The 17,463-nt window shown below is 39.5% G+C and overlaps 1 protein-coding gene across 3 annotated transcripts in view; it reads left to right on the forward strand.

Annotated features, from left to right (window-relative positions):
• The window catches only part of PLEKHH2 (pleckstrin homology, MyTH4 and FERM domain containing H2), an 86,773-nt gene that overhangs the window by 33,663 nt on the left and 35,647 nt on the right, over positions 1 to 17,463 (forward strand). For all 3 annotated transcript variants that reach the window (XM_019483259.2, XM_059718608.1, XM_059718605.1), the window contains 10 exons: positions 2,072 to 2,153; positions 4,546 to 4,728; positions 7,734 to 8,716; positions 10,441 to 10,516; positions 11,609 to 11,703; positions 13,842 to 13,986; positions 14,938 to 15,074; positions 16,044 to 16,154; positions 16,442 to 16,528; positions 17,046 to 17,204. In XM_019483259.2, coding sequence (XP_019338804.1) covers positions 2,072 to 2,153; positions 4,546 to 4,728; positions 7,734 to 8,716; positions 10,441 to 10,516; positions 11,609 to 11,703; positions 13,842 to 13,986; positions 14,938 to 15,074; positions 16,044 to 16,154; positions 16,442 to 16,528; positions 17,046 to 17,204 — 2,058 coding nt within the window. The remainder of the gene's footprint in view (positions 1 to 2,071; positions 2,154 to 4,545; positions 4,729 to 7,733; positions 8,717 to 10,440; positions 10,517 to 11,608; positions 11,704 to 13,841; positions 13,987 to 14,937; positions 15,075 to 16,043; positions 16,155 to 16,441; positions 16,529 to 17,045; positions 17,205 to 17,463) is intronic.

Below are 17,463 nucleotides of genomic sequence, written 5' to 3' on the forward strand. Positions count from 1 at the left end.
ATGTCAATTACACAATGACACCTTTATATATATATAAATCTAGTAAAATTGTCATACTCTTATTTTTTTTAAGTACAAAGTTGAGACAATATTTTGCATTAGGTTTATTATTTTGGTGAATAATGTGTCAAGATGCAGTTCTGGGCTAGCCAAAAATATTTATAAATTCAGGTCAAATTTGGCATATAGGTCAGGCCAGATAAAGAAAATGAAGAAAAGAGTTCACAAATGTCAAAATGAAATATTTTGAGGTACCAGGTTACAGTCATGAGAGTATTTGGTATTGAGACCCCTTTATATAGGAACAGTTATCTAGTATGTTGGAGGTTTGGGTTAAGATTCTTGCTCTTCCTGATTCAGAGAAGTGTTTAAAGCAAAGTGTCTTAGTTCCCTGGTGAGTGCTATAGCCACCAAACTAATCTCAGTCTGTCTTGTTGAAGCTGTTCTACTTGTATGAAATACTTAAATTACTTAAACATTCTTTGGAGCATGCACTGTAGCCCAAGTGCTGCTCTGAACAGGGTGAGTGACCTAACCAGTAGTAGGCTATAGAGCAGGGGCAGGCAAAACACAGCCCACAGGCCACATCTGGCCTGCCAGGCCATTCTATCTGGCTTGTGGGACCCCTAAAAATTTTAGTAAATTAATATTGATTTGCTCCTGGCCACCTGTCAAAAGATGACAGGAGCCAGGGGCAGTAGGACCCAGGGAGAGCCAGCAGCAGGAGGCAGGAGCCCAGCCCCGCCCATCCCCAGCCACTTCCATGCTTCCTGCCCCTGCCCTGCTCCAGCACCATGTGGCTCCCAGCTACATTGCTGGACCAAGGAGCATGGGGCCCCATCGGTACGTGGGGTGGGGTGTGCAGGCAGGGACAGAGTGTGCATGTGTGTGTGTGTGTGTAGGCAGGGGCAGTGTGTGTGCAGGCGGGGGCAGTGTGTGTGTGTGCATAGGGTGAGTCCCACATGCACACCCCCCCCATACACATGTACCTAAACCCCACCTTGCACTTCCATACACACAGACCTCCACACCCTCACACACCTCAGCCACCCTCTCCCCACACAGCCCCCCACAAACCCCATACCCACTCAGACCCCACATATCCACACACACACCCTCATGCTCCCTCACCCCACACCCACACAGCCCCCCACAAACCTATACCCACCTCCTCACAATATACAAAAGTAAAACTTCTTTTTATGCTGTTGTGCAGTTACCTCTATGTGCACTGCACAAACACATGTAAAACAGGGCAAAAATATTTTTTGAAATCAAATTAATGAATGTTGTAGATGTTTGCTTTTTAGAATATAATATGGTATTTTTCTGGTTCTGAAATGGCAAAACCTTTTGCTGAAAGGCGTACTTCCAGCCAAGGGGAGGGACTTCTGGTAGCAAAGATCAAGGTTTTGGCATGGGACTTCTGGTCACAAGATGACAACCAGGGGGTGGGGCACCTGACAAGAGGCAGGGCTACCAGTGTGGCCCTCGACAGCTTGCCAAAACTCAGTAAGAATCCCTCCAGCCAAAATTATTGCTCGCTCCTATAGAGTCAATTTTGTGCTCATTCTCTTTGTACTAAAGAATCAAGCCATGATAGTATTTGAATATCAATCCCCCACATCGCATGAGGGATTGAAGCATGGCCACTAGCTTCTTACTGCTTTTTTGAATAGTGCCAAAGTATCCTTGTGGCTCTTGCCCTTTGTTTTTATTTAAAATGTTTCCAAATTCAACACTTGTACTTAAATTCATCAAGTTTTATGGAAAACATTCAGTTTTGGGATGACTCAAAACTTCTTGGGTTTAGTCACAGAACCAAAAAATCAGCTATTTGAGCAGGTACATTTATCACTATAAAGATCATACACTGTTCTGAATAAGCAAGTGCAGCATGTTAAGCATTAATTAACAGTAACAAGAGAGTTAGTCTTAAGGTACAATTTGAAATAATTTCTCATCTAAATATAGCTCAAAGAAAACTGAGAGAAAGTTGCATCTTTCCTTACAATGTAATGACCTGTAAAATGGTTTAATGAATTCATGACTTAACTATATATGCTTTTAGTTAGAGGTGGAAAATCAGAACCTTCGTTTGATCAACCAAAAACAAACAGAAGAGTTGAGAACAATACAGTCTAAAGTGCAAGGTAAATGGCAAAAGTCATTGAAAACTCTCTAAGTATTGTGTACTAATGCTTGGTAGTAAAGCATGTGTACTTTTTTTTATCTGAATAATCAAAATATTCCAGAAATGTTTTATGGGAATTAACCCCATGGTTCCAAAGTATGTATGTCAAATAGATGAGGCAAACAATATATAGCCCTTTATAGTGGTTTGATTTTCAGTGTGCTAATATTTTTCATTATTTTTAAGAAGCGTTGCAAATAATAATTACTCGATACAGATTTGTTTCATATTGTTACTTTTGTTTGTTTACTTATAAAATTGGTAGCCTTAGAAGTATTAAAGAGTAGATGGCCCTTTTTGTTATTAAATTAAATGAGACGTTATGAAATTCTAAGCATTTTTCTTACTATAGCAGAACACACCTGCTGTCTTCACTGAGCAGACTGCACTGACACTAGGCCCCTTTCCTGAGTAGATACAGTTAATTGGGTATCTGTATGATGTAAGGATGTCCATTTACAACTTTGCCTCTTGTAGACATTACTTCACTTTTATCCACATAGCATTTCATTTGCCATCTTGTTGTGGGTTCAGCTGGCTTGTTAAGTTCCCTCTGAAAATCCTCACAGTTGTTTCAGTACTTGAGTAACCTGAATATTTTATTTCAGGGCTGTATTCAGCCCGCAGAGCCATTTGATGTGGCCCACAACCATGGAGCCTTGACAGCGTGCAGCAGCAGTTGCTTTCCTGTGCCATTGCTGGGATAAATGCTGGCTGTGGTGCTCTCCTCATACTGGTGCGAGGGAAAGGTGGTGGCAGCCGCTAGGTCCTAGTACAGGGGTGGGCAAAATGCGGCCCACGGGCCAAATGTGGCCCGCCAGGCCATTCTATCCAGCCTGTGGGGCCCCTAAAAAATTTAGAAAATTAATGTTTATCCGCCCCGGCTGCCTGTCATGCAGCCCTCGATAGCTTGCCAAAACTCAGTAAGTGGCCCTCCACCCAAAATAATTGCCTGCCCCTGTCCTAGTACCTCCCCTCCACCCTCACCTTAAACCCAGACTCGATTAACCTGTCCCACAGCCTTTAAAAATTGGTGACCATTGTTTATTTGAAAATGTTTCATCCCCTTTTCTAGATCAGTAATGTATATGCAGGAGATCTAAAAAATCTGTATGTACACATGCATCTGTCTTCATTGTTTGTTACTATAATGAGTGCTTGGATTACAATAGTAGACATTTTGAAGCTCTACAGTGATTTACATTATAAGTAATGTTACTTGCTTTCTAAGAACGAAGGCTGTTGGTCAATATGTTCCTGTATTCTGAATAACTAGAGGATGTATATTTGAGACACACTATATAGTTTGTGTAGATGTGTGTATTAACAACAGTAAAAAGGATGTAGTCCACAAGGTTGAGGCACCTCACTGTTAATATTTTGCCATGATAAAAATGGACCATTTGTTTCTAGCCTTTGTTTTTCAGTCTTTTATTCGGTTTTTGATCCACGACAGTATTTTGCTTTAAAACATTTTCTATAAAAGCCTTTGAGGGACCTGGACAAAGGCCTTTTGAAAATCATCTGATTTTTCCTTTATCCACAACTTTGCTGACACAGTCAAAATTTCTAAGAGATCAGTGAAACAGTATATCTGTGTAGGAACTCTGAGAGTTGGAAACCATTAAGGTATGATTGACTAGGTGGTTTGGTATTCTGGTTTAATTACTGTTTCAAATTATTTACCCAGTATAGATGTAGGCTTAATGGTCTGTAATTCCCAGGGTCACCATAAGGTGGTTTTTTAAAAGTCTGCATAAATAATGGGGCCCATTTGAAGCCCTTTGCATTTAAAGTCACTAGTAGTGCTAGAATGATGTAGTAGCCGTGATGAACCGGGAATTATGCAGAAGACAACGATTTTTGGGGGTGATATCTTTCCTGAAAAATGCCTTGCATGTGAAAACATGCCTACCTTTATTCCAACGATGCAGCTGGTCCAATGAAAGATGTTACCCCCCAAAATTCTTGCTTCTTAAAGTTAGTCTGGCTTTATCATATTAACCTGAATTTACATATAGAATTTTAAATTTCTGTCACTATATAATCTCTCTCTCTTTCTATCTTTACGAAAATGAATGCACCATATCTTTAAAAGCAATAAAGGCAGTTACTTTTTTTGCATTTTTCCCCTCTTTTGACAAGGATATGTCTAGATTTCCTGGGTAGAACTTTAGGTTTGGGAGTTTTTTTATGAGGAGAGTTTCAGGTAAGTTTTATATCTAATAACAAAACAATTTGTTTTATTGCTTCTTTTAAAAATATAATTACCCTCTACTAAGACTGTAAAACCTATTGGCATATGCTGTCATGGCTTATTAACCCTGGATTTCTAAATTACTACTTTGCAGAAGTTTTGGGAAAGAAATCTGCTTCTTCAGCCCAAAAGCCTGGTGAAGGTCAACGCCTAAGCAGTGTGACTTTTGGCTGCTTTTTAAACAGAGCAAAAAGTCCTCAGCAAGCTACTAAATTTGAAGAAATAAGGAAAGCATCAACCAAAGAATCAGAATTCAGTGAAGACCATAACATCCTAGGTATTTAATTGCCTTTATAATTTTATTCTGAAACCCTTTAAAAAAATACAACTGCTGTAAATACAGTTTTATCCATGAACAGCATTCTTCAGAAAGCAGAGCACTACCAGTATTTGTTCTTTGTTTCACCCTCATCTCCCTCTCTTTAAAATAGTTATACACCTTGTTGTGCAGGAGTGGCATATCACTTAAAATATTTTGATGTACATAGCAAGTTTACTTTGGTCCTTGCCCAGATTACCTAAATGTATGCCACTGTGTAAAATTATTCTCTCTTAGCAGTGAGGGGGAAACTCAGAGCTGCTAGCTAAGCTGAAAGAAATACATGTCTTTTATATTGTGTTTTTAAAATTGATATTGATTTAAAATTTGATTATATTAATTTTTTTAACAAAGGCTCAGGTTCACAATGGACACATCTACATGTGGCGCTTTAATGCGCATTAGCCTAAGGTAAGAGGGATGCAGAGGTTACTCATATGGTCAGAGGCCTGCAGGCTAGACCCTATGAGGAGAGACTGAGGGACCTGGATCTCTTCAGCCTTCGTAAGGGAAGGCTGAGAGGTGATCTTGTGGCATCTTGTAAATTCATCAGTGGAGGGCAGCATGGAATAGGAGATACTCTATTTACTAGCACACCCCCTGGAGTAACTAGGAACAATGGCCACAAATTGATGGAGAGCAGATTTAGGTTGGACATTAAAAAGAACTTCTTCACAGTAAGGGTTGCCAGAATCTGGAATAGGCTTCCAAGGGAGGTGGTGCTCTCCCCTACCTTGGGGGTCTTCAAGAGGAGACTGGACAAACACATGGCTGGGCTCCCCAGTGCTCTTTCCTGCCCAGGGCAGGGGGTCAGACTCAATGACCTACTGAGGTCCCTTCCGACCCTAACATCTTTAAATCTATGAATGCGCATTTAGGGTGTGCGTCTACACATGTATGCCCTTAATGCACATTAAAAATGGTGAATTTAGGCTATTTGTGCCTAAATTTGATACCTGCAAATGGTATCAGTACTTGCCAGAGAGGTAGAAGGATGTGGCTTCTAAGCCCCATTCAGCCTGAGGAATTTCATATCCATATCTCCCTCCTCCCAAGAGAATCCCCTAAGCAAGAAGCTCCAGGTTAGGCTGGATCACAGGGATAATAGGTCTTATTCAAAAGAACTGTTTGGCTTGGATGTTCAGAAGAATTTCTTAATTTGTAAGCACAGTAATTACCAATTACAGAAGAACCTCCAACTTCGGATGCATAACTCATTTAAATATTCACTTTGTGTTACTGCCTTTCCTTTTCTCCTGTAATTCCTGTATTATGGTACGGGTGTCCAAATGCCAATTTCAACATCTAGATCTGCCAGGTAATTAAATCATCATTAAGCTGTGCAGGATCACGTGGCATCCTGAATGCCAAAACAGAAGAGTAGAAGGGAGCATAAAATAATCCCTCACTCCTATGTGCTTCACCATCACTTCTTGCACACAAGAAGAAACAGGCTACAATTAGGGTGGCCACTGGCCCTGTTTTATACTGGACTCTCCACTTTTTAAACCCTTTGTCCCCTGTTTGCTTCTAAATGAAGAACAGACTGCAAAAAGTCCTGTTTTTCAGTTCATTTGTAATGCACATTTGAAATACATGTCAATCATTTGTCCTTGCAATTCTGTTGGCTGTTCCTAGATGTAAGGTGGTACACAGCCAAGGGAAGAGGTGGCCTTTCTGTGGTGGCCCTGCCTCTTGCTGCTGATTGGCCAAGGGGCCCATTGTCCCCAAACCCCGTTGCTGGTTGGTCAAGGATGTGGCGGCCCCACTTCTCACTGCTGATTGGCCAAGGGGGCTGGTGATTTCCTTCCCCCTTCTCTCCCTCTCCAAGGAGATATCCTGTATAGTTGGGATGGGTAAGTGGCCACCCTACCTACAATGTGATGACTCCATTCCAGCCCACTCCAAAGTGTCAAATGGTCTTATTTTTTTGCCAGCATATTGGGATGAATATGTTATGACATACTTAGACTAGTGTAGTTTATTCCCACCCTGGAGCCTCCAGGAATTTAAGAAGGAAGTTGTGACACTGCAAACAGAATTGTTACTTCCGCTTCTTTTTCCATATTTAAAATCTTAAAACTCTTTTAGCATGTTGTAGTTGTTATCTATGAATTGATAATTACTTAAATTAATTTTAATTAAAGTAGTTGCTAATTTATTTAATTAAAATAGAACTTTGAATTTTGATAGGAAATGAGCAGCTAAATCAAATAATATTTGTATAGAGCCCATCATCTAAGCATTCCCAAAATTAATTCCCAAAGTATATATTACTCTTGGGAAAGTTAATCTGGACTGATTTTTTTTAAGTGGGTCAATTAAACTGAATTAAATCTCTTTTCAGACATTTTTATTAGAATTCAATTAGCCTTAATTCAGTTGAGGTTACTTCACTTCTAAATTAACTAAACTGTTTTAAATTCACACTTTTCGCTAATTCATATTAACTTTCCTGAGTGTCTCTGTACATAAATTATAGGTTTCGTGAATTCCAGTCTCTTGTTCTAGCAACTAGACAACAGTCCTTACAGTCAATAACTCTAGCAAATTATGTTTTAATATATAGATACAGCTAACAAAAATAGGGAAGCATTTTAGAAATTTTTATAATAATCTTCCTAAGATTTATTGATGCATTTAAATTCATATGTCCTTTTTAGTGGGGGGGAGGAATCTTGCTTTTTTTAAGTTAATTTAGCAGTGTCTGGCTATACCACTGAATGTTAGATGGTATCTGTTACAGATCCTTGGTAGATACCATTGCTATTTTTATTCAATTTTATGTTCAAGAGTATGCCTTTTGAAATTCAAAAATTTGTGTAATTATTTCCTTAAGGTTTTTTTATTTATAAATTAAATGACTTAATTTAAGACTCTTATTTGCAGTTCGCCTTAAAATGTGCTTTAGCAGCTAACTTTATTAAACGTAAATTTGTCAGATTCATGTATTTCTTTTCTAGAGAAAGAAATTCAGGAAATAAAATTTGCTGGTCCACATGAGAATAATAAATGTCAAAAATCATTGCAACAAAGCTCCTGTGAATCAGAACAAAATAAGAATGTAAGAACAAGCCGTTCATCAAAAGATATTGATAGCAGTATATCAAAGAACTACATTACAGGAAGTGATTGGAGCTCAGATGAGGATGAAGGGGGCAATGAAAGACCAAAATCCAGGTGTGCATCGACCCTTTCAAGTCACACATCTGAAGAAAGTACAAGATACAGCAGAGTTGGGAGTGAAATGTATTTGACAGCATCTGATGACAGCAGTTCTTTTTTTGAAGAAGAGAGTTTTGGAATTCAGAGGACTGAGCACAAAAAACTATATCCTTGGCAGCAAGGATCTCCATGGAGAAGTCAGAACAGTTCAGTTGGAAAAAGTAACCCAGAGTTTTTGGGTAACAAGAAGGACCAAGATAGTTCTTCAGATGACCTGAATAAGAAATTTCAATCTCAGAGACTAGATTATTCATCTTCATCCAGCGAGGCAAATACACCAAGCCCAATTTTAACCCCTGCCCTAGCTCCTAAGCGTTCTGTTCTGACACCTTCAGCAGGTTCCCAGTTTGTCCCACAATCAGGTTCTCCAACAAATTTGCCACCTCCAAAGTTACGGACTCCCAATGTATTTAGCATAAATTTAGCACTGGCAAAAAAGCATTTAAGCCAGCCGCAGCTCAGTTCTGATAGAATGTTTGGTAGAAATAGGAATGCTATAAGCATGATACGACCCTGGAGACCACAAGAAACAGACATAGACCTGGTAGATGGGGAAGGTACCGACATTTTAGAAAAAATGGAGATTGGTTACGGTGAAGGAGTGTTAACTTATGACTCTGTTGAGGTAGAGAGTGCAGAAGACCAAGAACCTTGTGAGACAACAAGGAAGGGAGGTAGCAACAAACCTCCAACTCCTCCACTGCATCGATTTCCCTCCTGGGTAAATAGTTACACGTTTTCTTCTATTGATTTAAAACATTTTATTGCTTTTCTTCTACTTTATCATTCCTTATATCTTTTGTGGGTATATGTTACCACTAGATGACAGTTCTGACTCAAAAAGTGAGCCCAATCTTAACACCCTCTCTACTTTCTTATGTGGAAAAATCATAAATATATAATATCATCAAAATATTTAAAAGGCATACATTCAATATCCATTACCATAATTATGAGCTAATCAGCTGTTTGTTTTTAAAACGTCATATTAATAGCATTTGGGAAAATGTGGCCTTTTTTGTAAATAAAACCAATTTTTAAAAAAGTCATGATTAATTTGCAGTTATTCAGATACGTATACATTGTTTGGTAATCATTTTACCTCTTTTTTTAATGACAGAAATATAATCTAGAGGCGCTGGTTCCAAGTCTTACAGATAGGCAATACTTATGTGAACAATTTGTGAATTAAATAACTATAATTATAGATTGGTATAAAAAGCCAGTGATCTTGGTTGTTCAAAAGAACTCCTTAGTAGTATCAGACTTCCAAGGGGCGGGGTGTGTGTGTGTGTGTGTGTGTGTGTGTGTGTGTGTGTGTGTGTGTGTGTGTGTGTAGTCTAACACTTCCAATGAGGGTTTTTTTTAGTATCTTGTGTTTCAAATAAGAGATTTGGCATCCAAAGCTTAGGTTTAACAAAGGGTTGGACTTTAAAACTTACAGTTTTGGTTGCCTCTTAGCCATTTAAAATGATTTAGTTCTTGGACCAGCTCCTTCCAGCCTGAGAATGAAGTCTTTCATTTCCAGTGAATTGTTAGGTCCAACTCTTTCAAAATCTTGGATTGCTTTTCTTTTTTTAAAAGGTCACAACTTGGTTATTTATTTTTGGCATGATCAAATAATGGCAAATACTGATCTCACCACGAAAGTATCTCTCTCTCTCATTTGTGGGTATAGTTTAGTATTTAAGATATCCAAAAAAGTAGAGTCCATAATTAATTGTGTCTAAAAAAGACAACATTGAAAATCTGATCCTGTGTGCCCTGTAAAGATTCATTTATTTAAGAGACCTGCAATATCTGGTGTTGTGGGACTTCTTCATGTTAACATATATGTTAATGTTGCCTTAACAACTTTTCAGTGTGAATTTTTTCTTTGTCAGTTTTTTTGCTACCATGATTTGAGTATGATTTGATTTTTGGTGAGGAGTTATTGTGTAATTTCATAGTTAACATTTAGTCTTCCATTTTAGAATATCTTTCCCCAGTTTTTCCTGACCCTAGAAAAGGATTTGAGAACTGGCCCCAGTATTAAATACAAAGATTCTCTTGTACAGGACAAGCATTATAGCAAAAAAGGTTGAAATACATTACTCATACAATAAATGCGACAAAAAACAAAACTGCATTTTAGTCACAACTGTTAAGAGTGTTACATCATATACTTGTACTAACAAGGGGAAAGGGGGAAAGGAATGATGAAGAAATAGACAGAGCCATCCCTAGGGGTGTGAGGGTGGGGGTGGCGAGCGGCCAGAGCGCAGAGCCAGTGGTGTGCGGCAGTCACGGCTGAGCTGCTGGTGCGTGGCGACTGTGGCGGGGCCTGTATGGTGCTGTTCACGAGGCCCAGGCAGTTGCCCCGACTGGCCTCCCCCCCAGGGATGACCCTGGAAATAGATGTAATGTCCCAATTCCATCAATAACACATCTCTGATTTTCTATTAGGAAAGCAGAATCTATGCTGTAGCCAAGTCAGGCTTACGAATGTCTGAAGCTTTCAACGTGGAGGCTTTTAACAAAAGTAAGTTGCTCAGGTATTCATTATATCCTAAATTCTCTATTTATTATAACTGCAATAAGGAACCAAATGTCCCATGCCCCTTCAAATCTGCCTCTGAGTATTTAAAGGGGAGTTCTTCAAAATGAGTCAATCAGATTTAATCTTCCCATTATGTTTACTACTCTGCCTCTTAAGTACTTCTTGTGTACTTCGTTCATTGTAATTTTCTTTGCTATTCTTGTTGAAGATTCTATAATCAAACGGCAAAGGATGTACTTGCAGTAGAGTAACTAGTGGGGAGTGGTAACCCAGGCAGCAGCCCTAGGTACTGATTTGAGGTGGAAGAGAGGGGTGCAGAAATAGCTACTGCCAGCCACACAATAGCTAGTGTTGCCCCATGTGCCACTGCTACCCAGAGTGCATAGCTACTCTGTTACGCCTCTGTGTACTTGTATTTTTTGTTAATTGTGGTCCCATTTATGATATATTTCACTGTACCAAAGGCGCTTAACCCCCAGCCCACAGCCAATTCTGTCCCAGAGCCATGCCATCTGGTCCGCAGGGCTCCCCATGGATCAGGAAATGTGGCAGTAATACTTCCACCTGTCCCACCCTGCCAAATTCCCAGGTCCAGTGCAGTCAGATCAGGACTGGACCATACCCCTTCCTCCACACAGCAAAATCAGGGCCAGACAACTCCCCCCTCTGCTGCACCAACAGGGGGTGGGAGGGGAAGGACAACATAGATGGGCCACACCCCCTTTTCTCTGCAGAGCCAGATCGGGCCTGGACATGCCCCCTCCCACCTGCATGGCCAGATCAGGACCAGCCCACAACCTCTTGCCCCCACATGGCTGGATCAGGACCAGTACATGCCCCCTCACTCCATGTGGCTGGATTAGGACCCACCAATCAGATCCAGCTGATGGGGAAAAAAGGGTTGGGCAGCACTGTACATCTCACAAGTGTAAATCTCATACCCATATAAATCAGGAATAACTCAACTGTAGTGCAATAGGTTTTACTGGTGTGAACATGGTGTTAGTGACATCAAAATATAGTGTAATGCTTTTGGAGGGATAATTTTAAAGAAATTTATGCTATGTATTTCAGGTGCTGCTTCAATAACTTCATGTTCTATATCAGGATTATACACTTCTCTGATATATAAGAATATGACCACACCAGTCTACACAACTCTGAAAGGGGTAATTTTATTGTTGTTTGAAATAAAGTAATGTAAAAAAACTGTGCTATTTGGTTCCATATTCAAGAACTTCACATTTCACATTTGCGATTAACTTACGACATATTTGGCATGGTAATGTTCAGGGACCATAAAAATGCCCACAAGTAACAGAAAAGTCAGATGTCTGGAAAAGAAATTGTTGATGCTTCTCGAGTGTTACAGGCCTGTATCTATGCTTGTTGGGACCCTTGCTGTTTTCTTTGTTCCTCAAAGCTTGTTCATTATTTTAGAACAGGGATGGACAAAGTCCGGCCCATGGTAGACTCCATTTCCCAGCAGCCCCTGCCCGAATTGCTTTAGCTGGTTTCTGTGGAAGCAGGGCCATGACAGCATGGAGCGAGGGTTTCCATGGAGACCAGCCCCAGCAGCATTGGCAGGGTATGCACCTGGGTGGGGAGCTGTTTCGGGGTTGGGATCTCATGGCAGTGACAGCATGGTCTGGAACCAGGGCAGAGCTGTGACCTGCTGCCCACATTCCCAGGCAGGAGTGTGCAGGTAGTGGATTGTGGCTCTGCCCTGGCTCCAGACCATGCTGTCATCACTGTAAGATCCCAGCCCCGGCAGCAGGCAGTTCCTCGCTGGCAGAGCAGAGCTGCTTGGGCCGGTCTGCAAAGCCAGGGTTTCCATGGAATGTCACAGCACCACTGCTGCTGGGGTATCCATGGAAACAGGCCACCATGACTATAATTAGTCTATAAGTATAGATTCTAATTCCCAGCGGGCAGGAGCTGCTGGAAAATGGAGTCTGCCTGCTGGCAGGATCCACCATTTTGCCCACCCCTGTTTTAGAAGAACTGTATGATATATATCGCAGCAATTAAAAGTTTAGGTCTAGAATGGTGGTTTTTGTCAATGTTGAAGCTATTTATTTCTAGATATTTGCAATGATCAGTTAAAACATAGCTTCTTTCCTGGTAACTTTTTGCGATTTGAAAATACCTATGCTTTCAAACTGAAAAGGTGTAACAGAAATAGGGGGAAGTTATTAATGCTCTGTTGCTCTTTATGGGGGGGACCATGTAAGATCAGCGGTGAGCCCCAATGCAGCAGAAGCGGTAGAGCTCTGCTGTTGGGCGGAGAGAACATACCATGGAGGTCTGCTGTAGCATACACGGACTTTGGAATTTTTTACACTGGTATTGTCTACATTTCCACAGAGTGGGCTGCTAAAATTCATCGTGTAAATCAGACATAAATTGGAGCCAAAAGTGGAACCTATAGCTGTCATGAAAAGCTACAACAGCATATGTAGAGAGGCTTCAGTGGCACTTCATAACCTGGTGCAATTCTCCCTTTACTGAATTTTATCAAACATTACTACTTATTTCTTGAGAACAAAGCTTGCTATTTCCCCAGTATTTGGCCACTTTTTCTAACTGACTAAATGCCTTCTTCTGCACAGCAAGCTGACATACATGCATCATGCAACAGCAGTACTACTTTGTGCCTACATTCTGTATGGGAGTGACACTTCCAGGTGCCCCCTTCCCCAGTCACTGCTTTCAAAATCTCTGTCCCTTGAGAGTTCAAGAGCAGTAGTAGATGGTGTCCCTGAATATCTTCATTGCCATATTTCCTGTTTTGGAGCATGGAGACCCAGTTTTATTTTTGGCAGCAGCATTGAGAGTGGCATACAGCTGATATAGACACCTACGTTTTCCAGCCAGCATCTGGAAACCAAAGACAACTGCTAAATCATGCCTTATTGCATTTATTTTTAAGGAAATATAGCTTTCCTCCATATGCATAAGTTCTCTTGTTGGTCCAGGGAGCTCCAGTTAGTGACTCACAGTGTAAAAGTTTGGTTATTTTTAAGTTTTGGTTCAGGTATCTAGTTGTTTTTTTTAGTGTCTAGTTTTTCTAGCAACGGTTATAGCACATATGTTAGTTTTTATACTTTCCTTTGCTGTTTATAACGTATTTAGACTTTGTAGAGTGGTTGTTTGGTTTTACCTTGTTTTGACTATTGCAATTAAATATTTACAATGGTAGACATCTGTGATACCTTCTACAGAAGTAGAGTCTTTTAAAAAACAGTCAAATAAATTGGTGTATTTTTATACAAGTTTTCAAAGAATATTGTGTTAATTTCTGTAGAAGGCAACTCAGATAAGCAACAGCCCATTCATAGATGATTCTTCAGGATCTGAGGAAGAAGACAGCTCCCGATCCAGCTCACGGACTTCTGAATCTGACTCTCGAAGTAGAAGTGGTCCAGGTAGTCCCAGGGCATTGAAACGAGGTAAGCAGAACATATAAAAACTGACTTTGGAATTATTTGGATTTTCAGGCATTTGTTTACTTTTCACTGTAAATTTCTCCCTTTTTAAAATACGGCCATCTTGAACATGCATCTGCATTGCTGTTTTACTTTTCACATATCAAAGCTGAAGCTAAAGCAAATTGGCAGCTGTCCCAACCTTCCTTTTTGTTATTACCATAACTGTTCCTTATTTCTAAGGCATTACTAGAGTGTCTGCTGTTATTTGAGGGAGAAGAGGGTTTTTTTGGTTAAAGCACAAAGCCAGTTGGCAGGAGTTCTGGATTCTATTCCCTGGTCTCTCATGGATTTTTTTTTTTTACATTTTGGTTTGTAATTAGGTGGAATGACTCAGCAAGAGGAAAAAACTACTGCAAACTATTTTCTTCATGTTTATAACACAAAATAATTTTAATAATGTCAGAAAATAGAAAAACTCCTCTACTGAGAAGATTTGACCTATTTTGTGATTACGAGGTGCGACACCACTTTCCCCAGGGTTTTCTCCATTCTACCCATTCACATTTATAGTGGTTCTCTCACGCACCCATGCAAGGAGAAACAGCTAAGCTGAAGTTAATTTCTAGTTCACCAGTATCCAGTACTGTCAAAGGCAAATTCCACACCTTACATGTGCTCAGTTTTCCCCACCTTGAAAATGGGGAGAACATTGTTCCTGCATTTTTTTTTACATGCCAGGAACATTTTTATTTTCCTAAAACAGTATTTTGGTATTACTGTTCTTTCAAACAATTTACTAACACTGCATGATATTTACACTGAAAATATTTGATTGTTCTTAGACTGCTACTGCTATTTTTGTTATTCAAAAACCCCCAGCTCAGATATTTCCTCTGTACCTATGCTGATTTCTCATGTTTAAAACACAATGACAAAGAAATTCAGATTTACAACTTTTTACTTTTCACTTAGGTGTGTCTTTGTCTTCCATGACCTCAGAAAGTGACTATGCTATTCCTCCTGATGCCTACTCAACAGATACAGACTATTCAGAGCCAGAGCAGAAACTTCCTAAAACCTGTTCCTCATCTAGTGATAATGGAAAAAATGTGAGTACTAAGTTCATGCATATAATGATAGTATTTTTTTCTTATGCAAATAATGTAACAAAGGCCCAGTATTCAGTTCAATATGTACACAGACCGTGTGCCTATTACAAATAGTAGTGTGTGAAGACACATTAAATTAGCAGTTTTACTGACTAATAAATCAGTGACTTGTAGTCAATACTTGAAGTGTCTGGTTAAATATGAAATCCTTCAGATCAGCTTAAAAGCAACTGGGTTAGTCATACAGAAGGAAAGCATAGAATCCTATTCAGGAGATGGAAGAATAGATAGAATTCTGTTCTGTACTGGGCACTGGGTACAGAGATGGGGGTCCCAGGTGCTTTTGTTATAGGGTAGGGGACAGTAGTTAGTGGGTCTCCATGGTGAACAGATCAGTTAAAATACAGTCTACAGCGTTGGGTAATGGGCTACATCTGTACTCCTCCCTGTGGCCTGCTTTGATTGTTGTAACCTGAATGTTGAAGCAGATTGGACGATTGGCAGTGTCTACTCTGTCCCTCAATCCCTGACCCTTTTCTCATAGTGCAAATCCCCGAGTTATGTTTTGCTAGACTCGGGTTCAGATATTAGGGCTTACATGAGAAAGGGAGGGAGGGATACAGAAAGAGAGTGTTACAAGTTATATGTAGAATGTTTGCATAACTTTACTTCCATTTTTAATAGAAATTTTGTCAAACAGTAAAGACAGGAAATTAGGGGTCAAGAGTCCTGAGTTCTGTTCCTTGTTCTTTGTGTTACATTAGAGCAAGTTTTCTACTGCTGTGCCTTAGTTTCTTTAATTGTAAAACAGGGATAATATTTATTTCACATGTATGAATGCTTCTAAAAAAATAGATACCGTATACATTCAAATAATTGTAATTATTATTTAAATGCACACTCATCATTCAATTGGGAAACATCACTTATATATTTTACAGTTCATATCTTTTTATTTCAAATAACCAGGAGCCATTGGAAAAATCTGGCTATTTGTTAAAAATGGGCGGCAAAGTAAAGACCTGGAAACGACGGTGGTTTGTGCTTAAAGGTGGTGAATTACTGTATTATAAATCTCCGGTAAGTATATATAACTGTGGCTGGTTAGTACTGGACTCCTAAAATTGAAAATCTAGAATTGCTGGAGAGAAAATAAATGTATTCACTGGAATATATTAAATTACATATTTCATAGTGAAGGACACTCCTTGAAGATACTGAGCACTCTCAACTCCAGAGGGAGTGGAGGCTGCTAAATCAAGTAATTGGAAGCATCCAGCACTAGCAAGGTCAGGCCTTAAATGCACTGCACATTATTTTACTGCTATGATAAATTAAAATATATGTTTTTCCATTCTTTCATGCAGAGTGACGTAATTCGAAAACCCCAAGGACAAGTTGAATTAAGTGCATCTAGCCATATTGTAAGAGGTGATGGAAAACAAACAGTTCAGGTACTTGCTTGTCTTAAGGTCATCTTCCTTCATTCCCTAAGAGCAACCCTTCCTCTGAATTCAGGAGACTGGACGTGGTTCCTTTTAGAAACGAGTGCCCCTCATCCGCAGGTGTTGAGGGATTGTTTTAGTCACGGAAATTAGGAAACAACTGTATAGGCTGAATTTTTTTTAAATACTCATATACAGATAGGATTGTATTCTGCATATTGTAAGGGAACTGTAAGGAAATAGTTTTGCATCAAACAGTCTCTGAAACCACAAATTTAAATGCCATCAGGCTTAATTAAAGCTGGTCACGTGAAATCTGTTTTATCTTGTATCTCGTCTCGACTCATTCAGATTAGGTCTTATAAATGATTGGGGCTACCTGCCTTCCACGGACCTTAAATGGTTCTACTCTCAAAAGATGCTCTTAAAATAATTGGCAGTCATTTTGCATTTGCAAGTATTTAGCTGTTGAGTTGAAATGTGTAATATTTAAAGAATTCAAGATTGTTTTTTTCTGTCTGTGCAGCTGACCACAAAAAAACGAGCTTATTACCTGACAGCTGATTCTCCAAATATCTTAGAAGAATGGATCAAAGTCCTACAGAATGTTCTTAAAGTACAAGCTGCCAGCCCACTTTTCATACAGCCCGATGTCAAACCAACCATGAAAGGATTACTTACAAAGGTAGGAACATTTTATTTCCCTGACAGACTATTTACATTCCCTTTTTATTAAACACAAGATTTATGCTTACTAACTCTATTTGAAAAAGAAAAAAATATATTGTACAAAAAACTGTGCGTAACTAAAGCTGGTAACCAGTTCTTCCATTGAAATCAGTGGTAAAACTTCAATTCTCTCCACTGGAAGCAGAATTAGACCTTTATCAAAAGTGCTGTTTGTACAGTAGGATCTCTCTGGGTTACAACATTGGCATTGACCC

The sequence above is a fragment of the Alligator mississippiensis genome, chromosome 1, assembly GCF_030867095.1.
Source record: "Alligator mississippiensis isolate rAllMis1 chromosome 1, rAllMis1, whole genome shotgun sequence".
NCBI classification, from domain to species: Eukaryota; Metazoa; Chordata; order Crocodylia; family Alligatoridae; genus Alligator; species Alligator mississippiensis.